The following is a 26,103-nucleotide window of genomic DNA, read 5'->3' on the forward strand; positions in this document are numbered from 1 at the left end:
TGTGATTGATTTAGTCTCCAATTAATAAATTGAGTGCCAGATGACATTTATCTTTTATGTTATCTTTCTAATTGATGAAAATATTGATTCCAATCTGAAACAAAACCAAGACCCGAGGCCAATACTCGAATCGTTAACGACTTACCAAGGACATGTTTAGTTTAAAATCATATATTCATATGTTTAAACAAGAGGAGGTTAATGCTATGCAATCATATGTAAGCCGTTTGTAAAGATTGATGCCGCTAACATCACTTCATCAAATATTCAAAGACCCTTCATAAAATCCGAAAGACTTGTTGAGATTCTTACATAAATTGTTATATCGATTTATACGAAATCTTTAGGATACTTATCAGACTTCTTCATCTATTCTATTGATATTTTTAGGAACTATGCATACACTTCGAGTTTTAATTATAATAATAATATATTTATAATAAAGTTAAAGGGATGATCACCTATCTCTATCATATATCTAGGCATCTCTCATGCTGGACTGTGTAGGCCAATGCCTCTTGGAATTTAATGGTGTATATGCTTTTATAGGAAAGTATATTGTATAGTTTGAAAGGAGTCGTCTGCAATTGGCGAAAATTTCGCAGAGGTGTCTAAGTGTTGTCTAAGCTTGGCGCGGTGATTTTAGATTAAGACAGCGGTACCCACTGTTTATACATCTTGCTTTATTCTTATCACATAGTCACTTAGAAAATATTAAAACGTGACAATATTGAACCATTTGATGCTTATAGTGTGTTTAAGGATATAAGGTATGTATTTCTTTATTCTAATTTTCCCTACCTTTAGCTTAGATGTTGATAAGATCGTTTTATTGATGATAAGTGAGAATCTTATGCTAAAAACACGTTTTTAGGTATATAATCAAAGGAATTGGGAATAATATACATAATAATACACTCAAATATGCTCAATCTTCTAAACGTAGAACATCATAGTAGTACATTATTTTGAAAATAATAAAAAAGTAAACTACTTCTAGGAGTGGCGAATGACGTTGCTTTCTTTTAGTAATTCATATCACATATACAGAAAATTTATAAAACTATATTCTCCATATTTTAAATAAACCTCAAGTTTAAAATACAGGGCTTTATTTTAAAAATTCTTTCTTGAATCTAACGCTGAGAAAGTGGTCGCATTATTCATATTTTTATACAGAAAAATTTAAGGTTATATAAAGTAAGTTAAATTGCTCCATAGTCTAAAATAACATTAAAATTGTGCAATTTTTTTTGTAAAAATAAAGCATATACGTTTACAGATAAATCTACACAATTTAACACAAACATGTCAATCGACCAGTTCTATAAGTGACCCTCAAATGGGAGTAAATTGGACTCTTTGTAATTCCTCTTTCATGAAAACAGTAGCGACTCATTCAGTCCGGCTGAAGCTTTCGAAGCTTTCACCCGCGTTGCCGTTACAACGGATACTAACGAATCTAACGAATATTCAAACCACAGCCGTTATATTGTTCGTTGTGAAGTGTTTTTGTGTCGCTTGTTTGAAATGGGTTTGATGACTTTGGTGAGTTTTTATATCGAAACTTTGATGACCCTAAACAAGATTTATAAATAATAATGGAAAAATATACAATAAATTCTTAATATTTTTTAATGGTTTTAACAATAGTAGTCTAATTTGTTTTGTGATTACATTAAAATATGTGTAAACGTAATACCTTGCGGAAGAAGTGTTAGTTTCGTTTTTTTATACAAATTATATAAATCAATAAAACGCGAAAATATTGTTTTACGAAAACATAACACGCAAAACAATTCTATTATTACAATTATTTCCGAATTTTGTCCCCTAGGCACGACTGCGTTTGATGTGAAGCCAGGCATAAATGTAGATACATCGAATTGATTCTAGCAGATCAAATTGAATTAATATACGAACCCCGGTTGTGCATCAATGGATTGTCTATCTATGTGCGCATTTATCACTCGCTCGTTCGGTGATGGGAAAACTCGACAAAACCTTAGACCCGATAGTTGGGCAGAAAAGGACGATCACCTGACAGATACAGAAATCTGAGGCCCAGACTAATAAGTAACACCAAATGCAACCGTTTACCTAGCTTAGTATATACAAAATCTTTGTAGTGCTGTAAAAGCGACCAAAGTTATTGTTATATCAACTATAAATTCTTTAATTAACACACGTTTTTTTTTATATATATTCATGTGTCTTTACTACGACATCATGGAACATTACAATCTAGCCTAATTTAAGACTAATAAGTAATTTAAGTCTAACCTAATTTACTAAAAAGGATTGTAATAAGTAAGTGTCCAATAACGCTACTTATAGTCTCTATTAAAGGGAAGACACTCTGTTCTTGTGTTTTCATTTTTTCATTCACTGTTTAGCACTTAATATTAAAGTACACTAACACTAATTCACTAGTTCAAATGGTTTTATCCTTTTCAATCTTCTCACTAGGTCAGTGGTATCAAGGAGTTGAATAGCCTCGACATTCACGTGATGGTGGAGCCTATGTTCGTGTGCTCCAGCAGCCTTTTTTATTAATGTGGTGAAGTCCTCTACATTAAGGTCCCGATGGAGGTCGTAATTGCGAATGTACCAGGGAGCATTGACTATTCCCCTGAGCACTTTGTTTTGGAATCGTTGGATTACTTGGATATTACTATTACTGGTACAGCCCCACAGCTGGCAACCATAAGTCCATACTAACACACGTACATTATAGATTAAGTATGCATCATGGGTCGTAAGTTGTTTTTCTACTTAAACATCCATGTAGTACAAAAAGATTCCAACATTCGAATTGCATACATTGAAACACAATTAAATCGACCTGAGAAAATCGAATGCTATTTTGTTGCAGTGTACAAAAGCCAAGTTGTTCGTTTAGTCTTGTATAATGACTTTTAGACGTTAAACTGAACTGTATTTGTCATTCGAACAAGATGAGGTTGACGGAAGACTGATTTCCGTGGTTTTGTCTTTTTTTTAGTATATCCCGTGTAAAATTTTGGCACTTGATTTTTGATTTTCATATCAGTTATTGTGACCAATATTATGATAGAACATTAATCTTTATAAGCTGAAAGAATCGGTATCTTTAATAAAACATCAAAATAATGATTTTCTAATTTATAAACGATGTGAAGTATTCACAATAATTCACTTGAATATACAAGCTTAAATATTCATTCCTTATTCACAAGTATTGTATATATTGTCTTTGAGACATAACATATACCGATTTCTACGTTTTCTACGTCAAGAGACGCCGGTTGATGACAGACGTGCCATGACCTTACGTTTTATTGACATATTGACAAAAGTACTAAAGTGCTCATACATGTAAATCTAATTACATTATTAAAACTAAACAATTAATTTGTTTCATACTACAATAATGTTTATGATGTGATATGTGTGATCGGGTTTTTACGTTTAGTGAATATATTAAGTCAACTGACTTTATTATTATATTAATTATTAGCTGTAGCGCTACAACCAGTTCTGGGCGTCAGATTTCTGTACAAGTTTCGATATAATTTGATTTCATAATAGGCAAGGAGGTGATCAGCCTTATATGCTCGACCCCACACCGTAGAATTTTGTCATGCAAATGTTTTCCTTACGCGCTAGTGTTATGTGACTGTATAGTCCATTGGTGCACAGCCAGGGTTCGAACCAACGACTACAAGGATCACACGCTGAAGACACAAGGCCAACACTGCTCCAGATATACATCAACATTGTGAAAACATACAGATTGACAAACACTTTAACAAACTTGGAACAAAGTTTTATAAAAGAGCACGACAAGCGAAAACTAAATAAAATTGTTGTGTGTGATTATTAAAATCATAAACTTTCCCTGGCAATACAGTTATTGCATACTGTGGATATCCACGGCCAAGCGATTACCATTATAATATTTAACAATCTATTTTTACAAATTTCCTTACTTAAATACAGTCCCTATTTTATTTTCATATTACTGGGAGCCGACATCGAAAACGTTGCATCTACAAAAACATTATTTATACATAAAGAATTCAGCAGCGTTCTAAAATTGCTAATAAGTATTATACTCGGGTGTTCTAATATCGAAAAAAAACCCCGAACCATTTAGCCTCTTAAATGAAGCTATGTTACCTTTGAAGCGATAGATATTGCAGGAATTTTTATTGAATCGTAGGCATGTATGAAAAACAGACTTATGTTATGAGCGTAATATGAAGAAAAATGGTATTGGGAAATCTGTCTGAGCCTTGGATTTTTGATTAAGTTTTTGTCTCAATAAAACTTCCTGTGGTAAAAGGCTAATTATGTTTTGCGTTAAATTGGCTACTTAGTCTTGAACGAGACGCTTCCGTTGTACGTAAGTAGAATATCTAATTACTGAACGTAGCAAACTACGAAACTGTATAGAACTTTGACTTTCATTCGTGGCTTTGCCTCTAAATCACTTTATATTATAATTGGTAGTGCATGCAACTTCGTTTACCGAACTACCGACTAATACCTGCTGAGTTCCATCACGTTGGGGTTTTTCTTTGGTCGCTCTTAGCCAAAACTGCCCGTAGAGGTTATATAGCATAAAGCACTTAGAGTCCTTCAAGAAAAAGCGTAGCGCGTAAGCCAGTAACGGACTTCAGAGTCTTCTTTTGGCAACATTGTTTATGAATAAATCAAAACTGCCTTTTGTTTTTTGTTCTATTACTAAAGGCCCATTTAGATGGAGAGATTTTCTCGCACGTTTTGGTGCCAGAAATCGTACGCGACTATCGTCAGCAATAATCGCCGTAGCATTATCGTATCAAAATGTTTACATACAGACAATAACTAAATACTCGCCTATGATTATATCATACGAGAATCGCCAGGGATTTATCGCTAGGCGATAATTTCCTGCGTCTGTTTACACATCGACATTTTAGTAAGAAGATTCTTACTTACGACGAACTCGACTAGTATAATCACTAGTATCGTACAAATTGGTTTGAACCGTTTTGATTTCAAAAATTGTTGGAGTTGGAATAAGTAAATAAATAATATGTTAATGTAAAATATTCTAAGAATAGATGATGATGATGATGATGATTCTGGTGACGATGCTGATTATGATGATGGTATGGTAATGATGATGGTAATGATGGTTATTCCGGAAATAGAAATAAAGATCATTCCAATGAAGCTTTCAGGTTATAAACAGATCTCAGGAGTATAAGCAGAAACATGTGGAGTGGCACTCTTACAGAATGGATCAATAACATGTTGAAACAACGAGCTAAATAGATCACCGTAAATACCACTGCACGCAGTATCGTCAGCAGAGGTTGCCAACATGCTGGTGTCCTGTCACTGCTACTGTAAAATCTAGTGTCAGCGATAACAGAACGTAATGCTAGCAGTCTCTACATGGTGGGTATCCTGATGGCAATGCTATTTTAATATCGGGGAACTTCGAATGCACCTTATGTGATCTCATGAAGCGGGCCTTCAGACTTATTGAGAGAATGAAATCTATCGCCTGAAATAACATTATGGCCATAAACTGCCCTAATTGAACTAATTCTAGCTTATGGTGCCTAGGTTTGGTGGTCGATATTGGAACTCCAAACAGCAATAACGAAACTAGGACGCTTCCAAAGGCTTGACTTCTCCACCGCCAGCGGTTGCATGAAAAAAACGCCAACGTTAATCGTGGAGCATCACCTGCAAATTGTAACCAAAATGACATCTACATACAGCACTATGTGGCACTAGCTGCCATAACCATCACCTAGGTCTATGGGGAAGAAACTACCATGGTATACACACAGTTATTTTAATTATCAATGCCATGCCCTGTGATAGGATTGCTAATCGACATAATATTTTCAATTGGAATTATCATTTACAAATGAGAGAAGAGGATCGTGATCAATCGACCGAGCTACGTATACTGATAGCTCAAAAACAGGTCGTTACTCCGGCGCTGGCATATTCTCTCTTGATCTCAGCATCAACATACACTAATCTTTGGAGCTCCATTGATCGATGTGTCGCTGCCGTGTGACCAGCCAGAGCCGTACAGTGGTTACTTACAGTGGATTGCATAGCTGTGGCTTCCCAACGACCAGTGACCATCCTCGGAGCAGTTAGGTCACTAAGTAAAACCCTGCCAAGTGCCCAGGTTACGTCTGAGCTTCTGGAAGGAGCACTTCTTGATATGATTTTTGTACGTTCGTTCCGTGTTTTTCGAGATAAATATCGGGTATTCAGCCAGTTAGGTCTACCGCAACCTCCGGGTTTTACATCAAAGAAACAATTTTTAAATTTCAAAATTATGAGAAAAAATTATCTCAGCAATGATCTTGAACAATGCGCTTTTGGTATATGATAGGGCCGTATCGACTCTGCACTTGTGCAGCAAACCGATTAAATTCTAGTGCACAGAAGTTTCTTGCCTACACAATTAGTACGTCTGTCATTTATTTAAGAATAACAACAAATTATACCTTAATACAAAACGATGACGCTTATTACTTCCGCTTGAGTAATGTTCGTAATGTCGAAATAATAACTGTGTATGTTTAAATTCCTGTATTACGCCAAAGAGTTGTTTTGAAAACCTAACACAGGGACCTCCAAGTGTTGTGCGTTTCTCACGAAGCCACGAAGGCCTTTTCCTTCTTTACAGATATTTTACTTAAAAAAATCATTTACGTCGAAAAATACATGCAATTTGCGTCAATGTTAAAAATAATGATTAGATTAAAAACATTTTAAATAAAAGCCTTCATTAATGTTAATAAAACTGAAAAATTTAATTCAGATATATTTTCATAGTTATTTTTGTATTAAATAAAAAAAAATCCTTCCAAAAATCGTTCGTTTATTCAATAATTAAATAAATTATGAATGTATGTTTATATATTTGTACAAATTTGATCCGCTTGTATAAAAAGTTTGTATAACTGTATTCTATTTGGGAAAACTCAAATATACATTTCCTTAGGTTAAAAAATATTGTTTTCCTAGAATAAATATAGGGCACCTACCGATGCGGTACACGGTATTAGAAACTCCATTGTGTTGGAAATTATAGGAAGAATCCACATCCACATAATTATATTAAGAAATAATACGATCTAAACACTAATTTATCTTTCATAAAATCAAATTTAAATTCTGAAATTTACCTTTATCATTAAATTATCTCCTTAGAAAGAATGATTAAGATACGTTGTTTAGATAAGAGCTACAAAAATACGGGAACTCGTTTTACCTTATTAAAGAATTTGTGTTTAGATCTTCCCTGTAATTATTTTCGAAACAGAAAATTCGTAAATTGTTAAACATATTTAATTGATATTTAAATTCAACACCAACACACTTCTGAGATACATAACTACAGTGAAGTAATTGGTTCTATATTGAAGGTGAAGAATAGGCAATAAACCTCTCTTATGCGTCTTATTCATTCAATCTTTTTTAAACCTTGTGGAATCAAACCCAGGACAAAGTAACGTTCTGCGTTAACTACCAAGCGCAATTCTATTTTGGACCTTTCCAATTATGGAGATTTAATTTAACCATTAAAAAAAATTGCGGTTAAAGGAACCCATAATTTATATATTACACTTACACAATATTTTCTCATAAATGACCTATTTGGATGAAAATTTCTCGTTCCTTGCCAAAAATATAACGCTCGAGTGAAGTTCAAAGCCATTGAGAAAATAGAAGTTATAAGTTAGTTACATAAAACCGGTTTCGTATATGCTCGATTAATTACGGTTTCTTACGGAATTCAAAAACAGTAACAGTACTACTATGAATTGTACATTATATTTTATTCATAGCATTTAATGAAAGTCCTAAAGTTAGTGATTGAGACTAGTAAACAATTATTCAATAATAAGTACAGAGAAACAATTAAAAATAAAACCTCCAAAAATACTAGAGTATAAATGGCACTTAGTTTCATATACCCTAATATATATTAAATGCAAAAATTATTAACTTAAAGTCGCCGTACAGTCTTTAGTATTTTAAACCCAAATTGAAGTCAATGGAGACTTTTCTTACAATAGCCAGCAATAGCAAGTCTAACATTGTTTGCTGTACACGATGAAAATACTTAAAATATTAACGAGAAATTTATAAAAAAGTTGCGAATTTTGTGAAAATATAAAATACGCGACGAAAGCGATATGGGCTTGCGAAGCAATTAAAATAAGTGAATTCTTTTTCGCTAAATATAGAAGATTGTCTTTCAATACAATTTTAGCAGCAGGTAATAAAACGTAAACGTCCTATGTACAAAAAAAAATGTCCATATAAATTAAAAGTTCCTGAAAGCCCTTATCCAATTCGGAAAAATTTTTAAAAAACGAATGACTCTTACTTTTGAACGGAACAGTCCTTAGAAACTATTGATATAATATAATACTAAAATATTGATGATTTAGAGTTATTATTTTAAAATATACTATTTCTCTTAAGTTAAAATGACACAACTAAACTAATTATGTTTTAGGAAGTCACGTATTGATTAAGTAGATAATATAAACATTAAGAGTCGAGTTGGCATATTAATGATGTAATCAGAGCGGCCTAGATAGTTCGATCGATGGCTAGGTGTATCATGTTACCTTTTCACGCAAAAGCGCTATTCCCAAGCATCGTTTATTCTCATTAAAGTCCCATATACCCAGTCCATTAGTAAATTAGATAATAGATATGCTGTGGCTTGCTCGCAACTCCCATTGAACTATGTAATAAGGTAATGCATTCTGGCACGGAAGTACAATCTTAAATCTCTTTGTCTTTGGGTTTTTATGAGTACCGACTATAGAATCATTTTCATTACTAAATTTATTTTAATTCTCTAAATAAATGCTAACATTCATACTAACAGCGAACATTATGCAGGTGCCTTAAATAGACATTTAATGTTTTATTAAAATCACTACAATGCTATACAAATTGATTGTTTACTTATTTGGTTTTTAAATAAAATTTCATTAGCGAAACGAAACGCGCAACACTGACCGCAAATGCTATAAAAATGTGAGTCATTCGAAACACTGAGTTATGTAATATTGTAATTAATTTGCATTTACGTCGGATAAGGAAGTGTTATTTAAATAGTATTCGATTATACCAAACAGGTATATTTATCTGTATGTAAATTCGTTAATGTTAAATGTATTTTAACCCACCCGTAAATATACAAAATTACTAAATATCAATTCTTCCTCTTAAACCAACATTTTTATGTAGTTTGTTCATAATTTAAAGATTTATGATCTTTGGCTAGGTAAAATTTCTCTAATATTTTGTGTTAGGGTATTAAGGATTCCTAAGTAATAATTTGTATTTCATATCGCTTTTACAGATTCATTTGAAACAGTGCTAAGGCGAAATTTTTATGAAGCGAACACTATGTGCAGCGTCGTTCTACTGTGACGACATGGAAGAACTTAATGCTGTAAGTATTTAACATTTTTTTATTGAGAAAGCTTGCCAAAGCTTTGCACACTTATACATTGGTAAACGAACCACAAAATACAAATTTTAATGTGACAAGTTCTTATAGGCAAATATGATATACACAAAGAGATAATACAAATATTAAATAAAACAATTAACAATCACAAACTAAATGAAAATCAATTTTAAAGTGTGAGTGGAGCAACTATTGATATATAACATACCTAGCTCCTTTATAAGAATGCTGAATCTGGACATCGGTGAGGTTTGGTCAAAACATGTTCTTCGGTAAGAATGGAAACAATTAAATGTCTGGGGTATTTGGAGGGTACACGAAATTTAAATTTAATTAAAAGGTTGGCGCAATCAATCTCATTATTAAATATCTTAAATGCAAACGATATATAATTTTCTCATTTTGTGAGAATTCAAATCTCTTTTTGTATATAGTGGAGACCTACAAAATTAAGCAGTAACAAAATGTAGCTTGAACTTATACAAATTGTTAGTAACGTAAGTTGTTAAAGAAATAATACACATTGTGTAAACAATATTTATTTATGATCCATATAATAAATTTTCTTTTTTAATAAAAAATGGGTATTTTATCTATTCTTTATCTTCTTCAAGGTCCTCTGAAAGTTCTACAACTTCTTTTACAGTAATAGTTTGAGGTGCTGGGGCAATCCCTTCTTCATCTAGCCTTAATTGGTGAAGTTTAATGAAATCTTCGTGAGCATTGAGTGCCTGTCTTCTTTCTGTTCCTTCTGCTACAGTTGAGTCCCATGAAAATGCGGTTGTAAATGGATTGTCACGGACGGTAGCTAATGAACTATTTTTAAGATTCGTATATTCTTCTAAATACGATTTTTTTAGATTACTTTTTGTGTCCAATAGCAAACTCTTTTTAATCTTTTCTTCCTTTTTAATAGCTTCAGGAAAAAGAATAGCAACAGTGTCATTAAAAATAGTTTTCTGGTTTTTCATAATTTCTAACATTCTCCTTTCTTTTTCTAAGCGCTGAGCTTCCAATTCTCTAAGAGGCTTTTCGTGTTCTATAAGTTCAGTTCTGTTAATTCTTTTTTTAACAGCAATGGTTCTTTCGATTAGTTTTTGTATAATTTTTTGCCATCTTTCCTCTGGGCCCACTACTTTGGACTTTTCTTGTCTTCGCGCTTCTGCTTCTTCTTCTAATCTCCTTTCTTCTTCCTCTCTTTCTTTTCGTTTTTCTTCTTCTTTAAGTGCTAATAGAGCTCCTTCCTTTCTTTTCATTTCTTGTAAAATATGAGGATTATTCAACATCCACTCTCTTTGCCAAGCCATAAACGATTGCATAACTTTTAATTCGCGTATTATGGTTGCTTCCATTCTCCCTGTATAGTTAGGATTTTCAATCATAAATATGGGTGGATCGAGAAATAATCTAAATGATCCGTTGACATCACTTACACCAATCATATTTTTTGCTACTGGAAGTGTATGTAAACTAATACCTGTGAGCATATTACCAGATAATGTTTGTATGGCGATTGGCTGATCACTCCTTAATAACAAGTCCCAAGTCTCTAAATCACCTTCAGATGTAGTAACAAAGAATAAACTAGGTTTATATAAAGACCAAATACCAGCAGTTAATCTATATGGCCGCTTTTTCCACGTCAACGGTTTGTTTAATAATTTATCAGACCAAATTGCTAAGATTTTACCTCCAACTGTTAGTGTTACATGATTGATGAAAGGATTCTTTTCAGTTGAAGTAATGATACCATCATGTATACAACAGCTGTAGCTGATATCAGCGTATTCCGAATTTACAACTTCTCCTGTATTAAATTCATGTCCATCCCATGTTATTTTTATTAGTTCACCGTGTTGAGATCCACAGTATAATATTGTATTAATGTCAGCCTCACATTGTCGTGCTATGTCAAATGTATAGTATGTACGGCCAGACCCTGTGTTTTTTGGGATATAAATGTATTTAATTTTTGGAGCATCCATTCCAAAGCTTTGTAGTGGCAATATTTGTGGTTGTCCAGCTTCACCAAGAACTATTTTATAACACGGTTGCAAAACTCGATCCAAAACTTTAAATTCAGATACATCAACAAGTAGCCCAGAAGGTCTCTTTGGGACTCTTTTCGATTTTTTTACTTTTTTGCCTTCAAATTGAGTTACGTTTTCTACAGAAAGATTCCATATCAATATCACACCATCGTCCGAACCACTGAAAAACATTAGTGATTTCTTCTGGTCCTTGTTAAATATAGATTTACCAGTAGGTGTTACAGTAAAGTTAGGGGAAAGCCAATTAATCGATGTGATAGGACCATAATGGCTCGTCACTAAATTTGTTAAAGCGGTAGGCTGTACAACAGCATTATCTTGTACATTTTTCATCCAACCCATGTGAGCATTCATAGCTATTCGGTACTTTTCTCTTTTTTCGCTTAATACTTCCATTCTTTCAACGTTTTCTAACTTATTGGATAAATCCCATAAAATTATTTGTCCATTTATACAGCCACCAATTAAAACATTTTCATTAAATGGACAAAATGAAAGAATTTTAACCTCTCGAGGAGATTCCAGAGTTAGCTTTGGAATTAAACTATCGATATGACTCCAAATTAAAACTGGATTTATACCATACACTGCTCTTTGAATAGGATCTGCTCGCGAAGTTGCTGTTTTAATTACTGTTGGTGATCCATCTGCGTAGCAAATTGCTACTATACCAGACCACATTGGATGAAACACAGCACATGAGACATACTTATCTTTTGCTCTTACGTCAGTAAAACATACGTATTCGTCAAATGTCATGGTGTCATAAACGTCTACTGCTTGTTCAGATACTAAATTTGGATAATCATTGCAATACATATCCATGACTGTATTAAGTTCTACTATAGAGTTCATTTCAGGATTTATTGTATTCATAAAATTATTAATTTTCTTTATATAAGATGGTCTTCTCATTCGCAGTAGGGCATTTTTATAAGCTATCAAGCCAACCTCATCTGACGCGTCTCCGACATCTTCTTCGCCTTCATCTGAACTTTGAGCATCTTTTTCAGCAGGCAATCCACCACCTTCCTTTCCGGTATCTCCACCAGCATTTTTGTCATCAACTTTTCCTAATGCATCTGCTATAGATTGTGTCCACATATTTTGTGGATACTTTAACACAGTTTGTGCGGAATCATTTACAAGGGCAGGAGTTATTTGTGATGCACAATCTACTCTCCGTCTAAATATGTTATTAAATTTTTGTCTATATGGTGTTAATTCTATGTAACCGTCTCTACTTGCATTAGTATCTCTAACTTTAAGACTTTTAGGTGCATATCCCTTAGGAAATTTAACGCGAATCTCCATTTCTAAGAGAGGTCTGGCATTAATAGGTCGCAATTCTTTAATTTCAACTTCACTGCCTAAGCTTTTCCATGGCCTTGGCTTTTTTTGAACAGCTTTCTCTAATTTTTTCTCCTGGCGTTTTATAAATCTATCGGACTGTTGTTTGCAATGATCTTTAGCCTCAATGGTACAGCAAACATAAAATTCATCAACGTCTTTTGATTCATCAGATATATAGCCCATCAACACTTCCTCACCAGGATAGGCTTCGAGTTGCGCTTTCAGTGGGAAAAGTTCAGATAATTCCCCTCCCATTTCAATAGTTTCCATAATTTTTGCTTTGCTTATTGATTTCCAGGGAAATTGGGCATTAACATGCGTTCCAATAACTATTTCAATTTGAATTTGGGTGTCTTCGCCCAAAGCAATTTTGTATACACCTTCAACATCATATTTGGGTATAAACCTTTTTCTCCTTGGCATAGGTTGTTGCGTCATGTTGTCCACAAGTTCTCGCCCTATCCAAGTAAAATGTACTGTAATACTTAATTTAATAATAAAATATAGGGCTTTTACGTCTTAAATTATTGTATTTCCGTTTAACAAATTTGACATTCAGTAGTTGGCATACCTTTCAATTGACTTCAAAATATTTAAACAGGTTAATTATGTTTACAATAATACTTTTTGAATGATATATTTCATATTTCGTGACTTAAATCATAACTTTTGGAAAATAATTTGATGTTAATTATCTTAATGTGTACTACAACTATTATTATTTATAGATCATATTAAAACAGGCGTATAATATACACAAACATTGCGAAAAAGCCGGGAGGCCGATGAAAATATTTTTATGTTAGTAGCCATTGAAGTCATATCACACACTAGCATTAAAAAAACTAAACACTCAAAAATGTGTGAGACATAAACATCAGCTCCATTGCGATACTTCAAATAATACCATAGGATATAAATATAATATTTAATAACGTTAGATAGACATTTACACTTTCATAGTACTTAAAATAAAATCATACCCTCAAGAACATCCTCTTGGCTGGAATCTGAAGAGACTGGCATCTCCACAATTTTGTTTTTAGCTTCATCTTCGCTACTTGACTCGCTCATTTTACAAAATGTTCATTAAAACTAACTTTAGAGTACACAAACACTGTTTGTTTTTCTTAGTAACCAGTAGACGCGTACTCTATACGCATGCGTTGTTAGGACCTGAAAAAAAGGGAGAACTGGTTGTTAGATTATATCGTAGCTAGGGCACGAAAAAGTAAGGAATGTTTTACTAAGATTTTTAAAGTCACCTATACTAATATTTGTAATAGAAATAACGAGACAGTTTTAATATACTTAAAATATAATTAAATAATATTTTTTCACGGTTTATTTACTTATCATATTATATTGTTTAATTATTTAGTAATGTATAATTTAAATTTCCTTAAAAATTCCAGCTAATTAACATTTCTTCGATAAGCAAAACAATTACATTAATTTAACCTCTCCAGACTTATTTTACGGCAGCTAATCGCTATTAAAACTTTATATTTATGCAGAAGACATTATAGTAAAAATGCTATTCTTATAGATAGACCGTATGGCAGCAGGAGCGACAGCTCATTCGAATTCTATGGCAGTATTTTGTTTTATGTTCAAACTTAATAAAATTACTTGAATAAAAAATCAAAGACATTTTAGATCTTCTCTTTAAAGCCTGGATTTTAACCTGAGACCACGTGAGGTGCAGTAAAATACTAATTATTAAGCATATAATATAGATAATAATTGTATTTCTTTGTTTTGCAGGCATCGTTGTCTCAGCGAAAAGAATCTGCTGCTTTATTAAGAGCCGGAAGTGATGGTCCAACTTTAAATTACCCATTTGGCTACCCCTTAGCCCTCGTCCTCAGATTACGAGTTCTACAGGTAAATTTAAATATATTATAAAAATCTAGTAGGACATTTACACAAATCATTCAGTTAAATATAAAGATACAATTATTTGACGAATTTTTAGCGTAAAAGTTAACGTACGAGCCATAATTTGATTCGTTTGTGCAATTGAATTGTGCATTCAATTAATACTAGTGCCGTTACTTTGTAACTTCGAATATCGTTACATACCCCCAGTTTGTAAGCAATTTCGAAGTAGTCCTGTTACGGAAGTAACAGGGACGGTAAATATAAGCTTGACTGCCCGCTCAATTATTATAATATAGACATTAGATTAAAACTATTAAAATATAGAAAGGTATTTTTGAACGCAGCAACAAAGTAAACTGTAATGAACCTCAGTGTAGTTCATTATTAGTAAGGTACAGTTGTATATAATTCAGCAATATATATATATATATATATACATATATATTTTCGTAGTATTTCGTCTACTGCAAATTACATCAAAGAAAAAGATATTATTTTACATGATCTTTCTTATCTTTGAATTATGAATAATTTACGGGTCTGACGTCTTTTGCTTGTTTTTTTTGCTCTTAAAGTCTTTTACAATTATTTTAATGGAATTTGATAAATTACGATAAACGTTTGATACTTTTAATTTACAACCTTTTTAAATGGAAATCAACAAATATTTTTATATTTAAACTGCGGCTGAAACTGTGTTTATTTATATTAAATTTATTGAATTTCTCAAGAACTTCTTTCTCATTTCGTACAAGGACCTCGGGACCTTGGGATTCGATTCCCGGTCAGAGCACAAATCGTAATTTAAGTCGTTTGTTGTATTTGAGTACTAATTACTAAACAGTAAATTCCATTGCATTGCATATTCAACAATGTAATATCCCGTAAAGGTAAGTTGGCAAACCTTCACAAAATATATTGCCAACCTTTTCATGCTTCTACGAAGTGTTATGGCGGAAAGTATAAAAGTGTATGTCTCACTCCACTACTTTATATTATTTCACAGTCTTCCACTGTATGCATTAAGGAATGAAAAAATATAATATTTATGAATTCATTTTTACAAAGTGAACTGTGTTGTTATTTACTATTATATTGTTACAATATTTTTAGTTCAAACATTGTTCGAGAGCGAAACCTATAATAAAGCATTTTGCGTGGGTTTGATCTCCCAAATGTACAAACGTCATAAAAACAAGGGTTATTTAATTATTCGGCAGTATTCAAAAATAACGCCGTCCTCTATTGAAACTCGGATCGAACACTTTGAACATGAACACAATGAACATTCTAGAATAATAATCGTTTTGCTGTGAGAATAATAAATTTAAATATATTTATCTAGATGAACATTACAAAATAAAATTAATTATTTGAAGTGGCTCTGTGATAGGCCCACTAATAATTTTGCAAATGATATAAAAAATGAAATTATTATTAGCATTATTACCTGATTTGTACGCCATCTTGAACAAAAACTTGCTATGTCGTGTCGTGTTAATCATGGAAAGTGATACCTACATCTTACGACAGTGTTCCTAAGATAAATAACCTATCAACTTTGCTAATACCAATGCTTCTTCTAAAATTTTAACTTAAATGAAATATTTATTGAATTATAACCCCGTCGTTATTTTTTTCAAATCAAGATTATTTCCGAATATCAGACGAAATTATTAACAAAATCATGCTTACTAATGTACAAATTTATAAAATGGTTATGATAACTCAGCTGCAAATATAGAATAAATGATTTTCATATGAATCGGAGTTCTGTATATGTTGATAGATTGACGACGCATGACTGAAAGGGTTGAAAATGCGAAGGAAAACGTTTTGTGTGATTTATGAGAAAAGATTTCTGACACAAAAGCAAAGGATCATATGTGGCAGGGAAGATTTCTAAGATTACGAATAAATTGAATTTTGTAGGAGAATTGTTTTGCGTATTACTTTTTTCTCGTGATGTCATACATGTGTTATATCATACAAACTTATTACTAGTAATAATGCTCTTGCAACAAATGTAAATTTCGCTATGAACCTCCGCAGTTTTCAATAAATTACATTTAATTGTAATGAACAATAATTTAAATAGCAAGCTCACTTGTCAATACATAAAAATGATTAATAGAAAACAGCAACATTTAGAATTTAAAAGTCACTGAATCACATACAGGACAGAACTAAACGCCGTAAAGAAAATTTGAAAGGACCATAATGAGTTTGACACAGCAGGAGATGGAAAATGAAGGGACTTAGTTAGTCAGGCAACTTTTGTTAATTTCCTTTTTACATATATATAACAAAATAATTGATTAAAGAAAATTTAAACTTTTAATAACGGCCCATACAAATTTTAATATAACGGGTATTTAGTCATGGGTAAGTATTTTGTAAGTTTGTAGTGGTTTTAGAATTCTTGACTAATTTGTTTTACACTTCCAGATTGTATGCGGTATATCAAAAATAGTGATGGGGAGTGTAGCATTCATTGAAGAGCGTCAGAAATTAAATATGGGGCTGGGTATCCCCGCTGGCACCTTGAGTGTTTTGGCAGCTGGTAAGTTAACTCAGGGTTCTACACGCAACTAAATAAAGAATTGTTAAGCGGGAAATAAATAAAAAATTTCTTTAATAAGTGGAAGAGTTTAATCACATCACGGGGTCTCGCTAGGGTGAAAATTTGTGCAAATATATGTTTCAAAAATTAAATACATGGATTGCTCTTGTTCCTTGTTGTGAATACTTAAAAGCATATACTATTTATATACATATATTTGGAATCTGTAAGTATTTGCCAAGTCTTCCTTGTATAAAAATCTCACGTAACTTCGCTTCATTTGGTTGGAGCTAGACCTCAAAAATATTGATTACCGTTACGCGATACAAACTTATTAATAAACATACAAAATGAATTAGAATAATATTTTATTAACATTCTTGACCATTATTACAAAATTGGGTGAAGAGGAACTAGCTTAATATTATTTCAGCGAAATTGAATTGAACAGTGCATCGAGTTCGAAACCTGAGTTACCAATGTTGCAAGTAACTTAATTCTGTTTTCCGGTGAAGCTATGTCAATACACACGACCCGCGGCTGGGGTGCAGTCACGAACGGAGCGATTAGCATTTCAGCGGCAGCAGTTTTATGGATAACATCAATACTCATGCTGCTGGCGTTAATTGTACAGTGTATTCGAACATTATTGGTTATACCTGATGAGAGCGAAAGGTAAGTAAACTTATCAAAACATTTCAATGAAAAAGTGCAATACATTTTAGTAAGTCTTTCTGTCAGATTCTCAAAAGCTATGTTGGGTTTAGAAGTAGTTAAGAAGTATCTGCATCTATTAAACATTAAAGTTTTCTTTGTGTACTTTTTAAGCTCTTCTTTAATTGCTTTTCACGTCACTGCGTGTCCAGCCAAGATAAAAAGAAATTAGCAATACGCCCTGCATAAAATTACACGAATTGTTGCGAGATACCTACAACACGTAAACTATTTATTTTACGTACAGTTATAGCTAGTAAAGTATTTAAAATTTAGATCAAACGGTCTATCAATATGTATTACCAGTGTATATATTAGAATTCTTATTTACAGTGTCTATTCACAAGATGAATTCCTGACCTCATCACGTGATTTGACCATAATCGCGTGCATACAAATCATCCTGGCGTTCATCACACTCTTGAGTGCCCTTGTTTGCGCCCGAATCGACTTCAATACCTGACGCGAACCCTCTGGGCCGCTTACTCGTCGTCGCATCAGCGAAGCGGCTGCGACCGCCACAACGTCCGCACCCAGTGTACCAACTGCTTTAGATCGCGAAAAGAGAGTTGCCTGGCTTACGTAAACATATTATTATGATACTCCAGCGTCTGATTTTTTTACAAACCTCTGATAACGATTGCAAATTAAATAATTAAAAACATGTATATGAGATAATTTTAGCATTTAAAATTACTTATAGCCGATATTATTTATTGTTCTGTCCTCTTCATTAGTGATAAGACATTTATTCAAATTCCATTCAATTATTAAATATAAAACCAATGAAATTAATGTGAGAAAGACGTGTTTCATGAAACTTAATATTCAACATACTTGGCACGAGATGAGCTTTAGAGTATGCATGACGCTAACAAGTTCATAATTCATATCGCGGTGACTGAGAGACTGTTATAATTAAATTAACGCTAAGCCCTTAACTTTAATTTTCGTTATTTGTATACAGTAAATGTGGAAATTTTTCGAGAGTAAAATGACGCCCTCTTTAATTCAAGTACCAACGACTTTATTACCTTATATTTTTGTTTGAAACACAAATTAGACATTGTTTCCTTTACCACTCTATTACAACTTCTTTGATTATTTTCGCCTACAATAAGATAATATAAATTTAAACTTATGAGTATAAATTACATTTTCTTGTATTGTATACGCTACTTTTATAGTAGATATAATGTGTATTTTTATGTATTGTTGTATAGAACTTTGTATAGCGTAAGAATATAGAGAACACAATTGTATACATTTATTAATATTAAAGTAATATAGATTTTTTTCTACACAGACTACAATTCCGAACCCTTGTCATCGTCACAGAAACCCTTTTTTTAAGTAGTGAAATATTCACATTCCCAGCGACACGTTTCATCATACGAAAGTAAGCTTGTGTCACTTGAAATCAAAGAGGCCTGCAGTTAGCCAAAGGGTAGCTTTCACAATTACCTGACGCAGCTCAAAGTAAAGCAAACAAAATCTATTCGGTTGTTTAATTCAATTGCAACTTCAAAGACAAATTTAAGTTCTTGTTAAAGAGTCTATAGATTACTAGTGCTAGGCAGGTTACTTCTAATTAATTTATTTTAAATAAGTGTTGTTTGATGATTTGCTATTTTAAAAGAGTACCGAGAGTTTTTTACGCCGGCTTTTTCTCTCGGCCTACCTTCTTTACCGATTAGGGATGTCTACCTATTCAAATTTAATGACGTCTAATAAGTGATACTTGTATCTTATGTTCCATAATAAACATTTTTTTTATTTTTTTATTTTATTAAGGGCTTTATGAAATACCATTATATTTATTAATTATAACAAATTTCCGTATTAAATGGACAACGTATTTAGATCTATTAATTATATTTCAAAAAATTATAATTTATATTAGTGATATATTTATTTACATCAATTTAAATATAAATAGCGGTTTTAAAGGTAATATATAAGATTAGAAGTATACTTCGATCATAAAATAATTATGTTCCGGGATTTTGTGCTCTATCTATCAAAGTCAATCAAGTCGATCTTTGATCTTAGACCGACGTTATCGAATTTCGGTGTCATTTGCTCAATTGATCACTTACGATAGAAGCACGATTTGCGGCTTAATAATATTTTTAAACAATATTTATTATAAAACGCCTAAGCGTGGATTGATGTGACCATGTACTTTATGGATTGTATAAAGTCACAAAGCCCCAACACTTCACATTTCTTTATCTGATGCGCTAATAATTTCACTGTTATTTGTGTAGGTTGATCAGCCTTCTGTGCCTAGTCTCTGTATTCAATTAAGACGTAAAAAGAAAAATCCATTGGTCCATAGCCAATGGCCAATAACTTTGATTACATAAATTGAGTATCAAATGCTTAACTACTGCTCCAACTAACCCCTTCTTTGAACTCAAAAAAAACAAAAACTGTCGCTTGCCTCAAGTCGTTAACTATTCGGGCATTACGTATATACATTTCGTATCCGAGTTAGATTTGAGGTCTTTATTTATTCTACTATTAGCGATAATTTAATTACCAGCTAATAGTTAGTATACTTTTGGGCAATTGTTCTGCATCTTAGCTTAGACTGTTTAAATAACTAGTTTGGCCATAAAAACTGTTACATAAAATTTTTATTTTTTTGAACTTTTTATTTGTATTTTTAATTTGGAACACGTAAATTATTTTATAAACTTTTTTCGATTTTGCAACATTGCACGTATTTTTAAGTGTTCGTTATTAAATAATAAAATGGGTGTTAAAGGAAATGGGATTGCAGTGATCACCTTGCACAAAGTAGTTATATTATAGACACTTCAAAAGCTCTGTATAAGCCGTATGTTCGTATATCGTAGGGACTATCAAAGATATAACAGCACTTCGTCTGTCGAAGACCACATACGATCGGGGCGGCCGCATGTTGTTAAACCTACAAAGGCTATTGTCATAATGTGTATATTAATGCTGTTAAAGACAGAATTCGTCGAAACCCCATTAGGAAGCAAAAAATTTCACAGTTGGTCGGTACAACGTCTTATCAAGGAGTCACAAAACTACATTTTTGTGAAAAAGGAGTGAAAACTTCAACAAAAGACTGTATACATACAGTCTTGGATCATGTTGTGAAACCTCTCAGCAATAAACTTTAAAAAATATACAGTGGACTTTCCCGCAGGACTCTGCATCTGGGCACAAGGCATGAACTTCCCAGACCTGATATTTGATACTTTATAAGAGCTGAAGACTGGCCCTCATCTAGCCCAGACAAACTTTGGTCAGTTTTAAAGGACATGGCCTGCTCTAAACGACACGGCGACATTGAGTCTCTTAAAAAATATTTGGAGCAAGCAGTGGCGAAAATTCCCTTTGAAAATGCGTAAAACCAAAGATGCGTGGCCAAACAGATTCACGAACTGTATAAAGAACTGTATTCCATTTTTTCTTTGTTAAAACTTTAATAAATATGTAGGTATACATTTTAATAATATTAAATAACTTCAATAAAAATGCATCGATTACAAATTCCATTGTTATTTAAACAGTCGAATGCTATGTTGAAATTTCTTCGCTTTTTTTAAAAGAGTTTATATGTTTTCGAAAACTAAAAAAGCAGGTTGAAGTGTTCTGAAAGGCAACATGTTCGTCGCGTATTTCTTTTGCATGTTCATAATGTTGAAATATAACTCCACTATAAATGGAGCGATCGGTATTGAGGTGTCACATAACTGATACAAAAACAGAATTATAGACTCTCTAATGCCCTTGTACTTAATACATGTAGATCTTTAATTTAAAATGCTATTTGATACTTTTAATTTCGCCAGTTTGATAACAATTACTGTAGGTTACTCTTTAGACTAAGGTTATGAATTTAGAGCTGTTAGTATAAATAATTACCTAAATGGATTACGAATGGAGCTTTAAAGGGCTTATCCAGACCTTTTATTAAATGCTCTGTCGAGCAGAGGATTAATTTACATGTCCAAATAGAAAATTTTTGTTACTTTTCAATTATGTTTTTTTTTATACGGGCAAAAGGGCTGGGCGCTCACCTGGTGTTAAGTGATACCGCCACCCATGGACACTATCAATACCAGAGGGCTCGCAAGTGCGTTGCCGGTCTTTTAAGAATTGATACACGCTTTTTAAGGAACCTAAGTCAAATTGGTTCGGAAATATTTCAATGGGCAGCTGGTTCCAAATAGAGGTGGTGCGAGGAGAAAAGTGCATTAAAAAACACTCAGTTATGGAACGACGGACGTCGAGGTGATACGGGAGAAATTACGTATTCTGCCTGGATGTCCGATGGTGAAACACTCTCCGTAGTAAATGCGGTAGATGATGCAGGGAGACCCCACATCTCTACGCAACGCCTTTATCTGACGCATATCTATCAACTCGATGTAGCGCATATAATTTTTTTTTAAGTAATGCTTTAAGGTTATATGCTATAAAAATATATAACTACTTAACTGTAGAAATTATCTTAATCTGTGCGCAACACGTGTTCAGTATAGCATTGACTAAGCCAAGACAAAGCGAACTAAATAAATTAATGGATACGCATATCATGCTCCGGTAACCTTCAAACAAAAATAAATATCCAAACTGACTAAACTTCAAGGTATGGAATAATTAATAATGAGTTTGTTACCGAGCACAACACACTTAGAAGGCTAGTTTATTGTTATTTTATGTTCTACTCTTTGTTCTTTTAACAATTGGTGTATTTATTCAGTAGTTACGACCTTTAGTTACATTTGGTTTCAGTAACACTCTTGTTTGTAGTGTAAAGGACGCGGCAACGTAGGTCGTGAGCAAATACTATCGCTTTTCTCTTAACGTACACGAACCATATTAACTTAATTCAGAGTTAATGTTTATTTATTAGCGCTTGTTGTACTGCGCAGCAGTCAAAAGTTAAGTCATTGCTATTCATAACTCGACCAATTGTTGTTGCAATTGAAATTGATCATAATTGATGTTGGCGAAAATTGTTTTTGATTGGAGAATGTAATCCCAGGCACAACAATAGCAAATAATTGGGATTGTTTCGACTTTCAAACTCGACGTTTACCTAAAACTATAAAACCTGCGTGAAAATCAAATAAATATTTTGCGCTATAATATTTACAAATTGAATTTTAATAAAGTGAAAGTTAAAGTCAAAAATCATTTATTCATATAGGTAACACAATGTGCACTTATGAACGTTAAAAAATAAATATACATCAAATGCTTATAATTTTACATTTACTGCCAGTTCTCAAATCAAGGGCGTAGAACGGAAGAGGAGCTTGGTAGCTTGAGTCGGTACTCAACACAATTATTTCCTGGAAAGTTGGTATAAATTTTCTGCGTTAACTGAGCCACTGTGGTGGTGACGGAACGGAACCAATAAACGTAGAGGTTGTGTTAAATTTGGACGCTGCATTGTGCCTAAAACAAGCGTCACTTTCAATATTTTAAGTTGAAAAATGTTTTTAATTAGCTTCGAAGTAATTAAGTTTTATACTCTATGTGTATAATATAAATTAACGTGAAGCAAATTATTCTACATGCACATTTCTTAGAAAACACATCACGCTAATGGCCATTTAAGTGTAACACATTAGTTAACACTGAAAATAGATATGTTGACCATGAATAAGTTATTATTATACTGATGTTTCATAGCATGGTTATATAGGATAATCCTGGTAAAGAGGAAAATGAACATCGCTAAACTCTAGTAAAACGTACGTAACAACTGTCTTCACTACTCTTCTTTGCGGAACTATAATTGCCAAACAATTTCGAAGCACCCGCCATGTGAGACAAGTGACCATTTGCAAGGGATGAGTAGTTAGAACAAGCAATCTAACTGTTATCTACACGTGTGCTGCGACCGAGAACAAAAGAGACTATAAAAAAGGTTTTTTATTAACGAAAATATTTTTTTCAAAGATTGAGGAAACGTATCGTTATTTAATGATAAATATCCATGTTAATAGTATTCAAAGTGTGAATAGCCACGGAACGAAAAAGATAGATCACCTTCAAAGAGCCTTTTGTTGAATATTGGTTCTCAATGTACATTAAAGTATGATTTTTCAATAAATCTTTATTAGTTTCCGCAAGTATGTAGCACATTTGAATACAAGATAGTTCACACAGGCTTTTTTATTAAATAAAAAACTTAAAACTACCCTGCATGACACCGGTCAAGGTCAGGTTTTTTATGGACATTAAACTAAATGATGTACCTGCTTGATTTTTCATTGCATACATATTTCATTAATGCAAATGAACAAGAAGGAAATAAAACATAATTATTATGATGTATAAACCTAGTCATCAACTTATAATGTATATATTTGCTATAAGGAAAATTAGACGTTGAAGTAGATTGCATAATTCATAATTATCATAAATAAACTTGAAAAACATCTTTATAGACTCTGAAATCAAAACCCAATGTATGAATAAGATCGACAAACTTGCAAAAATTATTTGTATGTTTAGGAAGTGTAAGCCAAGAATAAAAAGCACTTAAACACTAAATATTTCCTACAATTTATAAATCTGCCTTACCTTGCGTAAATTATTAAAGAAAGACGCTAGCTGCTAGCTAGAAGCTTCAGCTGTTTGGCTTTCAGAAGAAGCAAATTCCGTGCTATAATTCCCGAACACGTATTTTTATTACGGGACAGGTTACAATTTCAACACAACAAGTTCAATACGTCTAAACATAATATAGTGAAATATCACCATAAACGACTTCGACCGAAATTGAACCTAACATCTCAAGCACACGTATCGCTGAATCAAGAGGCCCTTACGCTATATAAATAATGTTTTATAATAATTAGCACTAAATTGAATATTTTGACAAACGTTTCATGGTCGAAATACAATTTATATGAAAAGGTTACTATCCATGTTTTGTCAATACGTTTCACATAGATTGAATTAATTGAGACATATGGAACGAACGATTGGACGTACACTCATAAATTCATGAATTTTATACAGTATGTCAGCCAAATATTTTATTAAAATGTTTAAATTGTATCTATGTGTGCCTAAAATCGAAATGTTTTATAGTAAAACGACAACTTAAAACCCCAATTTAATTTTGGTTATATGTAGCAATCGATGTTAATTTAAAACACAATTCTAATTAAAACAGAGGCACGCTATTTAAAACTCATTATAGATTTGAATAAATTAATTTAGATGGTATAACTAATGTAAAAGTAAAGAGAAGTAAAAAAGATAATTTACTTAGCTTCTTAATATTTGTTCTATATTTTCTGATAGGCCTCCGATTTAAATGAGTTATAAAATACTGCAAAATAATAATTATAATCTTTAAAATACATACTTATATATAAAAGGATCAGTTAAACATTAAATACTATCCTATATGAAATAAAAGTAAATAGTTTTTCGAATTGAATCCTAGTCGAAGTCGGTTAAAATATAGCTTATTTTTCCACTGCCTGTATATGTCTCACGACGTAAACTGGTATTTATTGAAATACATTCTCACATTGTTCTGTTGGAATATTCACCTAGATGAGACCGGTTTAGTTTGACATTTGTAATTGAAAATTGCAATGCAGATGCACGAAAATCAAAATTATGGATATATGTGGAAAAAAGTGAATGTTAATAATTACGATATCGTGTCAATAAACTCAAATAAAAGCTTAGTGAAAGAAGTCAAATTAACTCAACAATTATGTCAGAACAACATGTTGATTTTGATTCTTTGCTCTCCGCCGCGGGCGAGCTTGGCCCCTACCAACTTTACATGTCCTTCGCGATGTTTCCCTTCTACACATTTGTAGTATTTGTATACTTTACGCAAATTTTCTTGACGGAAGTATCCCCAAACCATTGGTGCAGGATCCCCGAGTTGGAAAACTTAACTGAAATTGAAAGGCGGGACTATGCAGCGCCACCAGACGAGTCTCGCTTTGGATATTCAAGATGTTCAACTTATGATGTGAACTGGGCTGACATAGTTTCACAGGAAA

General features: G+C 32.6%; 1 protein-coding gene across 1 annotated transcript; it reads right to left on the reverse strand.

Moving 5' to 3' along the window:
- Window positions 1-10,098: 10,098 nt before the first annotated feature.
- LOC123720337 (dynein axonemal intermediate chain 3) lies at window positions 10,099-13,441 on the reverse strand. The gene has a single exon (XM_045676903.1). It carries the CDS (start codon window positions 13,345-13,347, stop codon window positions 10,099-10,101), a length of 3,249 nt encoding a protein of 1,082 aa, XP_045532859.1. The 5' UTR covers window positions 13,348-13,441.
- Between the last annotated feature and the right edge of the window lie 12,662 nt (window positions 13,442-26,103).

Source organism: Pieris brassicae, chromosome 1 (genome assembly GCF_905147105.1).
Source record: "Pieris brassicae chromosome 1, ilPieBrab1.1, whole genome shotgun sequence".
Lineage (NCBI taxonomy): Eukaryota > Metazoa > Arthropoda > Insecta > Lepidoptera > Pieridae > Pieris > Pieris brassicae.